Below are 17046 nucleotides of genomic sequence, written 5' to 3'. Positions count from 1 at the left end.
CTAATTGGATTATAGTGCTGTAGAAATCAACAGCTTTTGTATGTTTATATAGTGGTTCCTGTAGTGTAAACAGACATGAGTTCAAAACCTGTTTTCCAATTTATGGTTCTTTCATGCAGTTTGAATCTAGAAATAGATGAAGTTGGTAGAGTGATGGAGCTTTTATTTTTACTGTTGTATGCAGCACCTGGGACTGAAAACTTAAAGGAAAGGTAAAAGCAAAATCTTCATGGCACTTGATCTTGATGGTGCAAAATCATGAAGGTGCGCAAAGCATATCACCAGTGACTCGTTTTAGTGAGTCTGACTCACTAGAACTACTCAAACATCATTAATCTTTTTCACACAAGGGGATTGTATTTGGGGACATGCACGTTAACCATGAGTTTTACCAAAACCATTCCTATTTATGAATAAAACACAGTCACTGTAAAGCATCATCTTCAAATTAGATTAATGTGGGTGTACTTTGAACATCTTTTTATTAAGGTCTGGGATACATTCAGGTTTTTCAGTGATGGTTGATCTTTTGCAAAAAGAATTTCAATATCTATCAACAAAATGTTAGTAGATCTAGTCAGAAGGTAAAGGCTGTCACTTGCCTCCAGAAACTGAGTTTTGAAAATGAGAAACACATCTCCAGAATACATTATCTCCACACTGAAGTATTTTGATGCTTAAATGTTCAGGAACGCTTCCTATTTCTCATTCTCTGTAAGCCACCTCTTTGGCTCCTGTACAGCGTGCTGTCTCTTGGTGAGAACATGACTGCGGGGAATGATGTCTCGTTCTGGCGACCTCATTCTCATTCTCTCTAGCTGCATCTTACACAGAGCCCTCTGCTAGCCTTGGAAAAACTTTCCAGATTACAGATCTGTGGTTTCAGATCTTTCAGTTGATAGAAATTTTCAGCTGCTTTTGTTACTGAATTGAACATATTGCTGCCACAATAGAATGTGAGTAACTTTTCCAGGAATACAGGAAAGTTATTTTCCCCCATAAATTGGTCGTAGTAGAAGGAAAAGTTATCCTAAATGGTATTACTTGTATTTTCTCTGTTTAGACTAGTCTTTTGCCACTTTGAAAGTTGTTTCTTTGCTCTGTAGTTGAGGGAGAGAAGGACTGTTACCATTCAACAGTGTTCATGAGCTTGGATTTGATAGTCAAAGTGAGGAGCTCAGGCCTTCATTTTTTATTGTTTGGAAGAAATACGGATGTGGCGAGGGTCATATTGAGAAGAGCAGCTGAAGAACTTCAGTTTGAATGCCTCTCAGTGCATCTGTTAAAACACTGCACATTTCTGGTACTGAAATATTGAAAAGTAATAATGCTACTATATTTTTTTTTTTTTAATGCAAACTTAATAGCACTTAAGAAAAAAAAATGTAAGGGCTAATAAAACACTCTTTGTGTAACAACGCATTTTGCTGAGAACATTTATGTTAAGAGTACCATGATTTTTCTTCTGCATGATATGCACATTGGCCTGTAAACTGGGAAGTTATTTTCGGGATGACATCAAGTGATGTCAGACTTTGTCAAACTGAGAATTAAACACATGCCTAAAAAAAAAAAGTCTTTATTTGAGCTTTTGAGCCCAAGCTGAAGACTGGAGCCGAGAGGTGTATAAAATTTAACTTAAAAATATGCTGGATGTTTAGAAATAGCAGTCAGGACTTGTGCACTGGAGGGTTGAAATGTGAATTTCTGGACCTAAAACCTTGATTTATTGCACTTTGGCTTAAAATCAGTTCTCCTTAGGCAGAGGACTGTAGCAGTCATAAACCTTGAATAAAATTGACCAGTCTGGTGGGATTGCTCTGGTACTATTGTATCATAATTCTATGCAAGTTATTCATTATTAGCTTCATTCTTTGACCTTTTTTTTTTGTAAAGGTGAAGCAGTGCTCTATAATAGACACGATCTGTGAGATTAATAAAAACAGTTCTGTTATACTTGCAAAGCTTAGTAAGATCTGTCCATATCCCCAAATATTCCAACACAGCACCACAGCAAGTTACTGAAAATTTGTTTGAATCTCTGGAAACATTATCAGTTTATCATAGACTTTGTCAAATATTTTTAATAACCTTTGTAGGAAAATATCCCAATTTAAATATGTAGACACTTTATTATTTTTGTTGTCAGTGTTTGGTGTCAATCTTGTGGTTTTTTTGTAAACTTTGTATTGGCTTTTAATTGCCATTAGGTGATTGCTGTAGGTACCTTCCAATTGAACTCTTCTGTTCTAATTCTCACATTTCAAATGGTGGCTACTCCTTTTCATTGTTTTTTCCAGTATACTGGAAAAAACATGTAATATGGGTCAAGTTCCTCCTAGAACTTAGGCCAAGTTTTTTACATGGTTTGCTGTTTGCCTTCTTTCCTTTCCACCATCCACTGTCTTCTCCTTAATGCTCTTTGAGGAAGAAGTATTTTTGCCTGGGGGAGAAAACAGGAAGAGAATGTGGGATTTTTTTTGTAAGTAGTGCTTGTTTTAAATCCTTACACCTATTTTGGCTTATATTGGTCACTAAGCAACTCTGTGTTTTAAAGAAGCTTGAAAAGGTTGTGTTATGTTGAGAGTTTGATGTGTACCTTTCTGATGCCTTGAAATATTTTAGGACTGGAATTGGCCGTTTTTGGCTGTGGTTAGAATAACCTCTTGTTTAAACCAGCACTCTTCATTTTGTGTGTGAATCTCAAAACTTTTACTGATCATTAAAGGTCATGATGGAAGATTGTGCTTAGAACTAAGATTATATTGGTTTTGTTGACAGTGAGTTTCAAAAACATGCTTTACTAAAAGCTCTTATGTTCCTAAATGGCTTTATAATTAACTCTGCATTTAATTTGTGAGGTTCATGGACTGTACTGATTGGAACAAGTTCTGAATTCAAGACAAAACATGCTGTGGTGGGATTTGCAGCTCTTGCAGCTCACACCTCACAGTTAGTAAAAGGAGTGGCTGCTATTTCTTTTTTTTTTTTAGTGGTTGCTGCAGAACTTGGCAAGTTGTGTATGATGTATTTATTGTGCAGAAGGCAAGGAAGAGCCTTTCTGATTTCTCTAAGTGAATGATTGCTAGATGTGCCTTTGCACACATCCTGTAGTTGAAGTACAGGATGTAGGGCTTTTCCTCTCTATAAATTCTTGAGTAGACAAGCAGAGGTGCTGAGATACAATCTAGAAAACCCGTATATGATTTGATTTTCTACAATAGTGTTGCTGATGCGGGTGCTGTTCTTCTTTCGGGGTTAATGGCAAAAATAGTGTAGGATTGTGCACTAACATAATTCAGTACACTCATCTGAATCATTAGAATTACTTAGAGTAAACCAACTTGTGATGTGGCTTCTGTTTTGAAGCTGAGTTTGTTTATAAGCAATGTGTTTTTAGTAATGAGATCCTGACTAGCATTTGTGTCTCTAGAGAAGAAGAGGAACGTCTGAGAAATAAGATCCGAGCAGATCATGAAAAGGCTCTGGAAGAGGCTAAGGAGAAATTGAAGAAATCACGTGATGAGATTCAAGCTGAGATTCAGACAGAAAAGAACAAAGTAGTGCAAGAGTTGAAAAAGAAAGACAGCAAGCCACTGCCCCCTGTTCCTTTACCAAATCTTATAGGGATAAACAGTGGAGAACCAGCAGACCCGGATATCCGAGAGAAGAGGAACAAAATTAAAGAGGTAAAGATGATGATGATGTGGTCCTACCCGTTCTTGTATCTGATAGCAGTTATTTATATGGCATTTAGTTACTGTTATGATTTATGTTAAAAATAAGAGAAACAGGACTACAAATCTTTTTAATAAACAGTAAGCTAAAAGTGCACAAGTATTAATGAACATCAGCATTATTGCATGTGTTTTCCTGGTGTTGAGGTGTTAATAGTTCACTGGGTATCAACTTAAAAATGATTTTAAGGTGGTCTTCAATTTAGTGGTATGGGTTCAAAGCAAGTTTGTCCTTAACACGTGGAACAGCAAGAAGTGCATCTTTAAAACAGAGCTTGACTTTGTCAGGTTCCATTCAAAGAACAGGATATGTTAGTGTGTCACAAAATATTTTTAGATGTTTAAAAAGTGGATTGAAAAGATAGGGGAAAAAAATGACTTGCTGCTAAAACTTGCAAATTACCAAATTGTCACATACTACTTAAAACAAGTCAGTTTAAAAAAAATGGGTCTAAAAATTAGATTTGCTTAACTAGATGCCCTTATTTATCTGTGAAACATTCAAATGAAGATGTTGGTTTAGGCTTTTGGTTCTGTGGCAGCTTATGCTATGGGAATTGCTGTTTCTGGTCTTATCCTTTCCACTCCTGGTTGGCCGTGAGATTTATTGCCCTCTTTTGCCATGGTAATGCCAATTTCCTATTATTATCGCCAGGCTTTTTCTGAGTCTGTGCTTCTAACTAGTGTGGCAGAAACACTGTGCAGCCACCTTTTCCGTTCCTGCAATCTGATTAGTTTTATGCCTAAAAGTCGGGATAGCAAGCATGAGTGGTTCAGGCCAGAGGTAGACAAGCACAGGCTCTGTAATTAAAGAACATGCAGGTCCACAGCACATAGTAGTTACATCATCTAAATCTTTTAAATTTTAATCTGAGTTCACTCAGAAAACCAAAAAATAAGTCAGTCATCCACCTATTGTCCTGATAGGGAGGAGTTGCAGCTGGAGTATGTGCCATGCTGCAGGTAGATCACCCAAGTTGGAATTTTACTTTGAATATTAATGATGACTAGATGAAATCCACTCTTATCAAGTAATGAATAACTGCTTATGATACATGAGTGATACAGCATGGACCTGTATCAATATTTGAATCTCTCTAATAGCAAATCCTTCCCTGGAAGGTGTGCCTGTTCTATTAGTGGCTACTGCAGAAGCACTTTTGACCGAGAAGTTGTGTGTGTGATACTGGTCCACATTCACCCTGGCTGGTTAGGGCTATTTCCCAAAGGACAAGAACTGAATTGTGGATTTCAGAAGGCTGTATTGCTTTTCAAAACTCTGTTCTCAAACATTTTCAGTGAGACAGAAAATCTTGCTTTTCAAAATGTCTTGTGTAGGGTGAAGCTGAACAGTGAATGGTATGGTCATGTAGCTGTCAACACTTAAGTTTAACTATAGATTACTGTATTTAAATACCTTTGATTTTGACACTGATGGATTTAATGGGTAGAATAAAACTGACTTGACCAAGTAATGGGAAAGTACTTGAGCACAGCTAACAGTGAAGAACTAACTGGAAGAAATAATCAACTGAAGTCCCTATAGATCAAGCCTGGAATCGGAGGGAGGGTTGAAGATTAGTATTTGCATTTCTGCTATTGTTTGGTCAGAATGTAGATTCAGAGGAGTTGAGAAGGCTGTCACTGGAACGGCAATTTTCTTGGTGACGTGAATAAGTAGTAAAATTTGGACAATACTTGCTGATCTAAACCTGAAGGTGTAACAATTTGTGAGTAAGGAATCCAGGGTAGCTTGTGAGTAGGGATCACCAGGTGGTAGCTCTAGTGATCCTTAGCTGCCACAAATCTTGTTCTGTAAAAGGCTTACTCTTTTGGTGATCAGCCTACGTGTGAGTCACACTGACAAGCTGGGGGTTTTTTGCATAACTTCTATTGTGGTTTCTGAAGTGTAGCTTCTCATAGCCAGACTAAAGATTTTATGTATTAGGTGGGTAAGTACTTCAATTAGGGTAATCATACCTTCCTACTGACCAGTCTTCAGTAGTGTGACCACTGTGCTTGAACAGTCCAGGATCATACTAGTATGACTGAAATTTGTCTTCGTGTGAATTGCCTTTGTTGAGTCAGTCTTGTTAGTACTGTAGCTACCAGGTGATCTCCAGAATTTTTAAATTCTTTGAAGCAAGGCAGCAGATTATCACTTCTACAGCTAGATGTGTGAAGGTGTAGAATACAGGAGTGGAAGGTCTGCTAGTGAGAGTGGACAAATGATAATGCTGAAGAACCCATTGTTGGTACATTGTCATTTTTGTTTGGCCTCCAGGTCTACTTCTGGATTTTGGCATCTGCTACATTGCAATTAATGTAATGTGGCTGAGATAAAACATATCAACAGTGTCAGAGGAGTAATATTTTGCCTGAAACCTGTTTTTGACAGCTTCAGATGTATCACAGAAGGCTGCAGCAATTCTAGAGATGCAAAGTTCATTTTGAAATATGCTATGATCATCACTGAGGTCTTCTCTCACTGTTTTTTGTAACCAGTGTAGACTAAAACAAATAGTCTTTGTAGATGAGATACAGACTTAGCAAAAAAAAGAACAGGTTCCAGGAGACAATATCTCTAACATAGGTTAACACCTAGCATATAGAGCATTTCTGACAGGCAAGATATTATGGTTGTCTGGATTGAGACCAAAATATTAGCACAGGGAAGCTCCTAGCTCTTTGGAAGCTGCGTATCTGGCTTCAGAATTCCGGGTGGTACTGAGAGGGCATTTGGCTCATGCCTTGGTTTACTTTGAAATGTCCTGATGTGTATTTGAGGAATTTCACTCTCACAGAACAGCTTTAAATTCACAAAATGAATGAATCTATACAGCCTATTTTGCCTAGTATCAAATGGTGAAAAGCTATGTAGAATTGGGCTGACTGTTGGAGACAAAATGTAACATGCACATGGGTCTTTACAGTTGGGAGAAAGACTGGAAAATTTTCCAGTGGGGATCTAGTTTCTGTCATTTTTGCAGAAAATTTATTACTACTTTTTTTTTTCCAAAGAACACCTTGGTTAAGTCTTTGTTAACAGATCTTTCTATAAAAGGTGGTTTTGCAGTACTTAAATATTTTAAAAATACATATTTTCATTTTTTTAAAAAGTGCATATAAAAGTGAAAATAATTTGTGTAATGATCTTGAGCTTTTGAAAGCATTTGAAAGCTTTGTATAATCGAATGTTTACTGAGCACAGAGAGGGAGCTTCTTAAGGTTATGGAATAAACCAGGAGCAGAATCTACATCTCTTGGTTTTGTTTTTGTGTATCTTTTGGTATTTATATTTAGTGTTGCATTGTATTCTCAATTGTAACTAATTCACAGAATTATATAAATTGTCTATATTCTTTTAACAAGCTATTAATTCAGTTATTTCAATAAGGACCACCTGTGAGTTGGTTGATTAGTTTAGATGCACAGTGACAACTTTGACAAGTAAAGGTTTTCCACCTGCTTGCTGTATGTACATGCTGTGTAGCACTTAAGTGCTACAAAGTATATTAAGTATATTAGCTTGCTGTCTGGCTTTTAAAAAAATGCTATGGTTTTTGATTAACTGGTATTTTAAGAATAAAGGCATCTGAAAATTATTCTTGCTGCCACACTTTAGATTTGTATTAATATTTTAGTGATTTTTTTTCATACTAAGTAAAAGGTGAGAAAATGGTTTTATAAGAGGGTAAATGTAACTTGTATAATTTTCCAAAAAGATTTAAAGATGTGACTTTTTATTGTGGTTAACACAAAGAAATTAAGAGCAAAACTCATCTTTTGGAAGTCATTGGCTTCCTTTCCAAGTTAAATTAAATATAAATTGCATGAACATTTGGAATTTTTGGCACTTAATTTCTGTTATTATGTCCTTTAAATGGTGTTCAGAATATTAATTTTTGCAGTTTAAGTGTAATCATTACATAGTGCTCTTTTTAATGAGTTTTGTTTCCTTGAGAAGTTAAATTTTACCCAGTCAAATAAGGAAAATTTTACAACTCTTTTCACCCTACTCAGGGTTCAGGTTTTCTTCCATTTCAGCTTAAGAGTTCACAGTATTGTCTCACTGCCAGAGTTCATTTTGGATACTTGTTAAAATAGTGTATTTAACCCAATAATGGTACTAATATCATGCAGGATATTCTATGTATACCTTGTTCTAAACATTGAAATATTTGTTTTGAATTCTTGGATTGTTCAAGTCCATAGGTGTTTGCTTTGAGAAGTGTTGAAATTATGGATGTACAATATTTACATACAAGTCAGTTTGTATTATATTACATATATATCAGTTTTGCATATGTACTGACTACAGAGCTCTGGGGGCGATTGTCAGGGACCCGGGGACCTGGGTAGTGGTTTCCTTGATCCTACCAGTAAGGGTAAAGGGTATGAGGAGGGCACTGACAACGCACATCAGCAGTTGGTTGTAGAGCTGGTGTTGGTAACAGGGTTTTGGGTTCTACAACCACAGGACCCTGTTTGCAGGCTCTGCCTGGGAGAGATGGGATCCACCTCACTGTGGCAGCATGAAGGGATCTTTGCCAGCAGGATGGCTGACCTTGTAAGGGAGGGCTTTGAACTAGGCACAGTGGGAGGGGGAAGAGTAACTACCAGCCCTATGAGGGAGTGACTGACAAGGTGGATGAGCAAAAGGCCTGCAGTGGTGTGTCAGGGATCACAAAATCAAGAAAACAAGGCTTAAGCAGGGTCACCTCTAGCATTTGCATGTAAGTGAGGCAGTGCCTACAAGGCACCATTATGGAGAAATACCCAAAACCATTTCTGGGAAGTCAACATGCCAGGGTGCCTCTCTGAAGTGCATGTACAATAATGTGTGCAGCCGGGGGAATAAGATGAGTCAGATCTCATGTGTGCAGTTGCATTTTGTTGGAAGATGTGGAGATGGATGGAGATGTGATGGGATGACTTGCATGACTGGAGTGTTGCAGTGGAGGCTTACAGACTCTTTAAGAAGAATGGGCCAGGAAAACGAAGGGGTGAAGTTGCCTTTTATGTGAGAGAGCAGCTGGAGCGCCTGGAGCTCTGCCTGGGGATGGATGATAAACTGAGAGTTTATGGGTAAGGATTAAAGGGCAGACTGGTATGGGTGATGTTGTAGTGTGTGTCTGCTATAGGCCACCCGATCAGGAATAACAAATGAATGAGGCACTCTTCAGACAGATTGAAGCAGCGTCGTGTTTGCAGGCCCTGGTCTTCATGGGTGACTTCAACCAACCCAGTATCTGCTGGAGACACAACACAACAGGGCTTAAGCGGTTCAAGAGTCTTCTGCAGGGTGTTGATTACAGCTTACTCCTCCAAATGATAGCGTATCCAACGAGCTCTGCTAAACCTCATACTCACAAAGAAGGAAGGTTTTGTTGGGGACATGAAGTTCAAAGGCAGCAGTAGGGACTACAAGGTAGTGGAGTTTAGGATTCTGAAAGGAGGGAGAAGGGCAAAAAGCAAGCTCACAACCCTGAACTTCAGGAGAGTGGACTTTGGCCTCTTCAAAGGTCTGCTTGGTAGAGTCCCTTGGCATAAGGTCCTGGAGGGAAGAGGAGCCCAAGAAAGCTGGTTCATATTGAAGGATCACTTCCACCAAGCTCAAGAGCGGTCCATCCCAGTGAGCAGCAAGTCAGGCAAAAATGCCAGGAGCTCTTTCAGAACTCAAACACAGAAAGGAAGCGTAAAGAAGGTGGAAACAAGGACAGTTAACTGGGGAGGAATACAGAAATACTATCTGAGCTTGCAGAGATGGGATTAGGAAAGCCAAAGCCCTACTGCAAGCAAATCTGTCAAGGGATGTCAAAGCCAACATGGAGGGCTTCTGTAATTAAACAGGTGACAAAAGGAAGATTAAAGCATATGTGGGCCCGCTGCTGAATGAGGCAATGGACCTGGTGACAGAGGACATGGAAGAAGCTGAGGTTCTTTTTATGTCTAAGTCTGGACTGATAAGAATCCCAGGCCCTGGTGACCACTGAGAACGTCTGGAGCAAGAAAGATGTACCCTTAATGGAAGACGATCAAGTGAAGGAATACTGAAGCAAGCTGGACATACATAAGCCTAGGGGGCATGATGGGATGTACCTGGGAGTGCTGAGGGAGCTGACTGATGTCATTGTGAGACCTCTTGATAATCTTTGAATGATCTTGGTGATTGAGAGAAGTGCCCGAAGACTGGAGGAAAACATATGTCATTCCCATCTTCAAGAAGGGCAGGAAGGAGGACCCAAGGAACTACCAAGCTGGTCAGCCTTACCTCGATCGTTGAAAAGGTGATGGAGCAGCTAATCCTGGAAACTATGAACAAGGTGATTGGGAGTTGCCAGCGTGGATTGACAAAGGGGAAGTCATGGTTGACCCGCTTGATAAACTTGTACGATGAAACGACGGGCTTAGTAGATGAGGGGTGAGCAGTGGATATTGTCTAACTAGACTGAGGTAAGGCTTTTGGCACTGTCTCCCATAAAATCCTCACAGAGAAGCTGATGAAGTATGAGCTGGATACGCATCATGGTGGGTTGAAAACTGTCCAAATGGCTGGGCCCAGGAGGTGGTGATCAGTTACTGGAAGTCTATTTGGGGTCCAGTAACTACTGGTGTACCCCAGGGGTCAATACTGGGGCTGATCCTGTCCAATGTCCTCCTTAATGGTCTGGATGATGGGACAGAACATACCCTCAGCAAGTTTGCTGATGACAAAACTGGAAGGAGTGGTTGATATGCCAGAGCATCGTGCTGCCACCAGGAGGGACCTCGACAGGCTGGAGGAATGGGCTGACAGGAGCCTCATGTGGTTCAGTGAAGGCAAGTGTTAAGTCCTGCACCTGGGGAGGAACAACCCCATGAACCAGTATATGCTGGGGGCCACCCAACTGGGGAGCAGCTTTGCAGAAAAGGACTTGGGAGTCCTGGTGGACACCAAGTTGAACAGGAGCCAGCAGTGCACCCTTCTGGTAAAGATGACTAATTGTATTGTGGGCCGCATTTGACAAAGTATTGCCAGAAGTTCAAAGGAGGTGATCTTTCCCTGCTACTCAGCTCTGGTGAGGTCACACCTGGAGTGCTGTGTCCAGTTCTGGGCTCCCCAGTATGAGACACACATGGACATGCTGGAGAGAGTCTGGCAAAGGGCCACAAAGATGGTTAAGGGACTGGAGCATCTCTCATCTGAGGAAGGGTTGAGACTGTTTGTCCTAGACAAGAGAAGGCTTAGGGGGATCTTCCAAATATATACCTGGAGGAAGAGTGCAGAGAGGACGAAGCCAGACTCTTTTCAGTGATACTCAGTGACAGGACAAGAGACAATGGGCACAAACTGAAACACGAGAAGCTCCATCTGAACATCAGAATTGTTTACTGTGAGGGTGACCAAGCACTGGAACTGGTTGCCCAGATAAGTTGTGGAGTCTCCCTCCTTGGAGATGACTGGACATGGACCTGGGCAGCCTGCTTCATATTACCGTGCTTGAGCTGGGGGTTGGACCAGATGACTTCCAGAGGTCCCTTCCAACTCCAGCCACTCTGTGATAGGGTGAAGTTTGTTGGCTAAGCCTGTCAGCTAGAAGAAAGCTTCTCCAGAATGTTACACAAGTGCATCTAGTAAGCTTAAGAGTGAAATAGTTTTTATGTTCTAGCTTTCAAAGACAGACTGGAAAATCTGAGTTCTCTGGAGCTTCTGTTCTACAGCTCGTTCTGTATTTGTTGTGATATGCAGTGATGTAATTAGGCAGTGCTAATTGTACATAGACTTTTTCAATTCGGCTCAAAGGAGGTGTGGTGTTCACACAAATAAGATAGAGTTGTGAAGTGACTGAAGCTGCGGGCTGTAGCATGCTTGCTTGTGCAGTTTAAAAGCTGTTATGTTTAATGAGGTGGGATAGCAGGGAGATAACTTACTACTTTCTGATAAGCTGTTTTCAACACAGCAAAACGTTCATTCTGTCCTGCTTGTCGTGGCTTTCTGATAAAAAGAAGTAGAGAAAGACATTTAAGCAAAAGTTGTTGTGAGATGGGTATCGGGGGAGCATAGGGGCCACAGTTAAAGAGCACTTGCTCCATCTGGCACCTGCAGGATGAGTTGCTGTTAAATCTGGATGCTTTGCACAAGTGAGGAACAAGGTTCTGGCTGGGAAGCTGGGAATGTTCTGATTTGAGTTCATTTACCAGTGAGTTTACTGTGGCCTTCAGCAAAACTTTCAGTGTATCCTCTTTTAAAATGTGAACTGTAATATGTTGCTTCTTAGAAGGGGAGGTAGGGAGATAATTTATTTAATATTAGTGGAGGCAATTTTGGAAATATTTTTAGAGTTGTGCCAAGAAGAGAAGTGATTAAAATGTATTTTCATAATGGTCTCTGGATGATGCTCAAGAGGCTACTAATAATTTTGAAAAGTAACAGGCTGTTTTATAAGCAGCAAAACTAATGGTTTCCTATGGATTTTTGACCTACATCCCCTTACACCACTCTCTTCTCATGCACACATTGCTGTGAATGCTCTCTTACCTTCTTACTTGACTGCATGAATTGCAGTGTGTTCTGTGCTTGGTTTAGAGCTACCTGCATGCTAAATACTGTCCCTCTGAATAAAGGGTTGGATCATAACTGCCCTCCTCTCAGTAGGGGTGCTAATTTGTGTCTGTCTACCTTATCTAGCCACAGCAGATATTTTTTCTTCTCTTCCCCCCGCCCCTCTCCCTACACCCCCCCACCCCCCCATCCCAAAGGGAAAAAAAAAAAAAAGAGTAGATCTCAAGTATCTGGTTCCTCCAACTCTGTAAAATCAGGTTTGAAATGAGAGAATGGATTCAAAGGCTAGTGCAGATGTGTGTGGCAAAAGACACATGTACAGACAGCAAGATTGCATAAGCCTTATTCTCTTAAGAAATCAGGTTAAAAATAGTAAGTCTCCCTTTTACCTGAGTTCTATTTTGTGTGCTTATTGAGAAAAGAGCTGTGCAGAAGAAAGAAATACTTAATCATGTAGAGGTCTTCTCATGCTGCATAACTCTTCTTTTCGTAGTTACTCTTCATACAATTTCCACTGCTCATCTCATTTATTTTTTTGTAATTGCAGTGTTTCTGATCCAGCCAAATAGGCTGCTTTCTGCAACTGGGGGACTTCTTTCAGCATCTAAAACCAATTTAGAACAATTTCCTTATTGCTGACACTTTGTTTTCTTGATCAAACTTACTTGGAATTCTAGTTGGTTAGGACATCAGTTTTTAGTAATACGTGTCTATTGTGTTAGGAGTTTTGCATTGTGTTTTGTAGCTCGCTGGTCCTGACTTTGAGCCCAATAAAAATGAAGCACAATAAGTATTATGACCTCTCTTTTTCAGTATTTGACAGTCCCTGCAATGTGTGTGTGTTTGTGTAAAATATATATAAAAATATATATTTAAAAGTATTTCTATCTATACATATGTATACATATTGTTTATTAAGTGGTTTTGTTTGCACACTATTTGGGTTCTCTATGTTCTGGATTCTCAAATGTAATTCAGCATATTGAGATGAGCTAAGTTGGCTTTAAATTAGTTTCACTGCCTTTTTTAATGCTTAGCTTTTACTGAATGAGTAAAATCTGTGTAAAGTAAGGATGGAGTCTTTTTGATCAAGTCTCTTGGTAAAGTAGTTTTCAACAGATATATTAGAATGAAAACTGTGCAATTATCACTTTGACCAGTACAGGCAAGTTAGGAATGGTCCTGCACAAAGTTGTGTCCCGGCATGTTGGGGTGATTGTATAAAGAACTTGTTTTACATTTGTAAGTCTTAAATTTATGCCTATGAGAAGCTTTGTAGCTTGGTATTTATTTTGTTCGAACAGGAGGATGAAAATAAAGCTCCTATTGGGGATGGTGCAGTATATCAGCTGCACATCCTGGATAGGTTGCTTTGGTTGGTAACTTAAAATGTACTTCTGATGAGGAATGCAAGTTTGTGTTTGAGGATATTTTAAAAATGGGTCAATTCTTATTCAAGTTGTAGTGGTTACAGAATTCACCAGCAGTTGTGCATTATTTGAGGCATGTTAAAAATTCAGAAAGCTCTACATTATTAAAGATACCTTTTTTCCAGACCATTGTGAGAAGAACCTGTCTTTCAGCAATGAGCTAGCACATTTGCAGTATTTAAAACTCATAAATGCAAAATAAAATCAAGAAAACAAGGGAATAATTCACTTCCCTGATATAATCGGCCAAACAAAAATGAGCAAAGCCCCAGATAAATTACCTTCAGAACTGGGTAAATCAAAAGGCTCCATGATACCTGATTGACCTTGCTGCTATTTTTTTTTATTTTGTATTTTATGTGCCATTTATTCCCATAATATGGAAGTGTTGGTAGCAAAAATCATGACTTATGGCTAGATGAAAGAGTTCTATATTAAATTATACAAGATCTATTATACAAGTGACAATGTGTGCTTTTTCAGCTATGGAGACTTCTATTGGAAGACAAGAACATCCTCTTAAATATAGTAAAATTTCTACTACTTGTTGGTCATCATTGCATAATTTCTGATGTAGTGCCCTCTGTGTTTCCCAGAGGAACTCCACAGAATATATGCTAGTCTGTTCTTTAACATAGTTTTCCCGATGATGTTAAATCTCAGAATTATTAGTATTAATGATGTCACTGATACACAATATGAGCTACTCGTAGTTGATGTGTAACCTCTTATGGTGCATTCCATTAAGACACAGACCATCTGCATCCAGTACTGTAATACCTGAAACTTGTAATAGTTTACTCTGACTTAGTTTGCTCTGAGATTTGGATTCTTGATTTGCATTGCTGGCATCTATTCTTATTTTTTGCTTTGTTACCAGAGGACTAGAAAGTAGCTAATAAGACACCAATTTTTGAAAGAGATTCTTCTCTCCTTCTCTGAAGGAGATCAAAGAACCACAGACCCCTACGCCTGGTGAATGAACTGCAGATTAACAGAAACTAGAATAGGGAATAGAATTGTTGAGCACACAGATAGGTAAGATTCCCCAATATATTTTTAATGATGACATGATGCACATAGCTATAGAAGATCCCTGAAAGAGTCAACAATCATGTGAACAAGGGAGATATGGTTATATACATAATTGAAAAAAAAAAATGTTTGGCAAGATTTGTCACTAACAGCTGTTGAACTAAGCAGCCACAGGATGGAGGTTGTGTGTCTCTTTGCCTGGAGAAATTGGTTAGAAGGCAGGAAATGGAGAGTACAAATAAATGGTGCTGGAGGCCACAGAGGATGTGTGCTGGTGATCCGTGCTCTAAATTATGCAAATAAATTCCTTAAAGTTTGAAAATGGGTGAATAGTGGTATGATCAACTTTGCTGCCAGCATGGAAATTTGGAGTAGAAAACTGAGGCCAGAATGAAGAATTGCAGAAAAATCTTATGGGACTGAGTGATTATCTCGCCTTTTATTTCAGCTAAAATTTCTTAGCAAAATTATGCATATTGGGGCTGGTGGGTGAGAAATTCCAACCTCATGCTTAATATGAAAAGGTGTGAGGTGACTTATTATGAATGAGATCTTGTGTTTATAAGAGTTCCTTGAAAATGTCACTGTAGTGCTCAATAACAGACAAAAAGGAAATATTGAGTATTTTAGGAAAGGAGAACAAAACGGGCAAGGTTCTTATGGTAGCGTGTGCAGCTAAGGTGCCTGTGCGTCTTGCATACTTCATGTAGTTCTAGTCTCTCAGCTTCAAAATGGATACAGTAAAACTGGCAAAGGTGCAGGGATAAGCTGGTGGAGATGATTAGATTGATGCCTGAAAACGCAAGACTGGAAGAAAGGAAATGCTTTCTGCTGGCTGATGTGCAGTCCTGGTTCTTTACAAAGATGATCTGGGAGGTTCTAATTTTCTGAACACCACAGAACCAGTCAAACCCGTGAACACCAGTTTCTCTTGAAACCATGAGGACACAAACAGTCAAAAATACTGATTCATCATCTTGAAAAAAAAAAAAAGCATTTGCTGTTCTTGTACAAATTGAGCAGTTGGTTCACTGCTGTAAGCTCTCCAAGTTTAGACTCTTTACATCTACTGTTCTAGTTCTCACCAGTCTGAAGTATTTCCCCCTTAGTTCCATCAGGCATCTTAGACTTCAAGTATTTCATGCCAACAAAAAAGGACAAGCTTCCCATTTTGCATACATTTGATAAACATTTTAGTTTTGTTTTTAGTAATGGATTTGTTACTAGATTCATCAGTAAAAGAAAACCCAGCTTTCTGTGTGTGTTACGAGCATGTTCCAAACAGACTTTCAGTGGCAGTGTTCAGAAATGCATGACAGTGGCACAGACTGAAGCCTGAAATAATGTCTCTTTAAGTAGAGATTTATAGCTCCCAGAAGACTAAAATAATCTGTATGTTTTCTAAGTTTCTTCAAAAATCTGAGTATCTATACAAGGTAAAGATCATTCTTTAACCTCCAAAAAGTGTTCTCCGCAGACAGTTGGAAAGTGGTTATTAATTTTAAATCTGCCAATTGAGCAGTAATCTTGTCTAGCAAGTCCTTGGTTAATTTTAAAACAGAATTTGAAGGTGGTTTGTATAAATCTCTTGAAATCATGCCCTTAACCAGAATATACCCCTTTGAAAGCAGAACCTATTTCCTGATGGAATGGCAATGAGAGTGTAAGTTTCGCATTTCTAGGCACAACCAGTAAATACTGCAATCTGCCTGCAAGTTGTTTCTTTTGTTTATTCTCAGTACTCTTATTTGGTTTGCTAGGTGTCTGCCCTTTTCTGAGGGGTGGAAAGGGGCTTTTGATATGTGGTTTGAAGTATTGTTTCTAAATTGCTGCTGTAGTGATAGAACTCCCTTAACAAAAGTCTCTTTGAAATCACTGTAACCTCCTTTTACTGTTACAATTATGATTTTGTTAAAAGCCATCATTACAACCCTGTCTTTATAAAATCCTGATTTCCCAATGACTATAGAGGATCAGATCCCATGAACATGTTCTAAAGTCAGTAAAAGCATTTAGATAAAGGTATACCTACAAAAGCACTTTCATTTGATATGCCCTGCTTCTTGCCATTCTGGCTTTCTTGCAGCAGAGTCCAAATTTGTCTTTTTGTAGAATTACCAAGCCGTACATGCAACTGTATCTTGCTGGCTGTTGAAAATGTTATTATGGGATGCACCATATGCAAGACTGGTATTCAGTGGACCTATCCCATATGAATGATATTGCCTTCAAAAGCAAAATCTGGCATTAATAGTGTCAGTAAAAAGTCCATCACTAAAACCATTTGTTCTCTGGTGGA

At 39.1% G+C, this 17046-nt stretch overlaps 1 protein-coding gene across 2 annotated transcripts in view; it reads left to right on the top strand.

Moving 5' to 3' along the window:
- MAN1A2 (mannosidase alpha class 1A member 2) overlaps positions 1-17046 on the top strand; it is a 145734-nt gene that overhangs the window by 24557 nt on the left and 104131 nt on the right. For both annotated transcript variants that reach the window (XM_074853972.1, XM_074853981.1), the window contains exon 2: positions 3434-3689. In XM_074853972.1, coding sequence (XP_074710073.1) covers positions 3434-3689 — 256 coding nt within the window. The remainder of the gene's footprint in view (positions 1-3433; positions 3690-17046) is intronic.

The sequence above is a fragment of the Strix uralensis genome, chromosome 2 (assembly GCF_047716275.1).
Source record: "Strix uralensis isolate ZFMK-TIS-50842 chromosome 2, bStrUra1, whole genome shotgun sequence".
Classification (NCBI taxonomy): domain Eukaryota; kingdom Metazoa; phylum Chordata; class Aves; order Strigiformes; family Strigidae; genus Strix; species Strix uralensis.
This window is presented reverse-complemented; position numbering and strand designations above follow the sequence as displayed.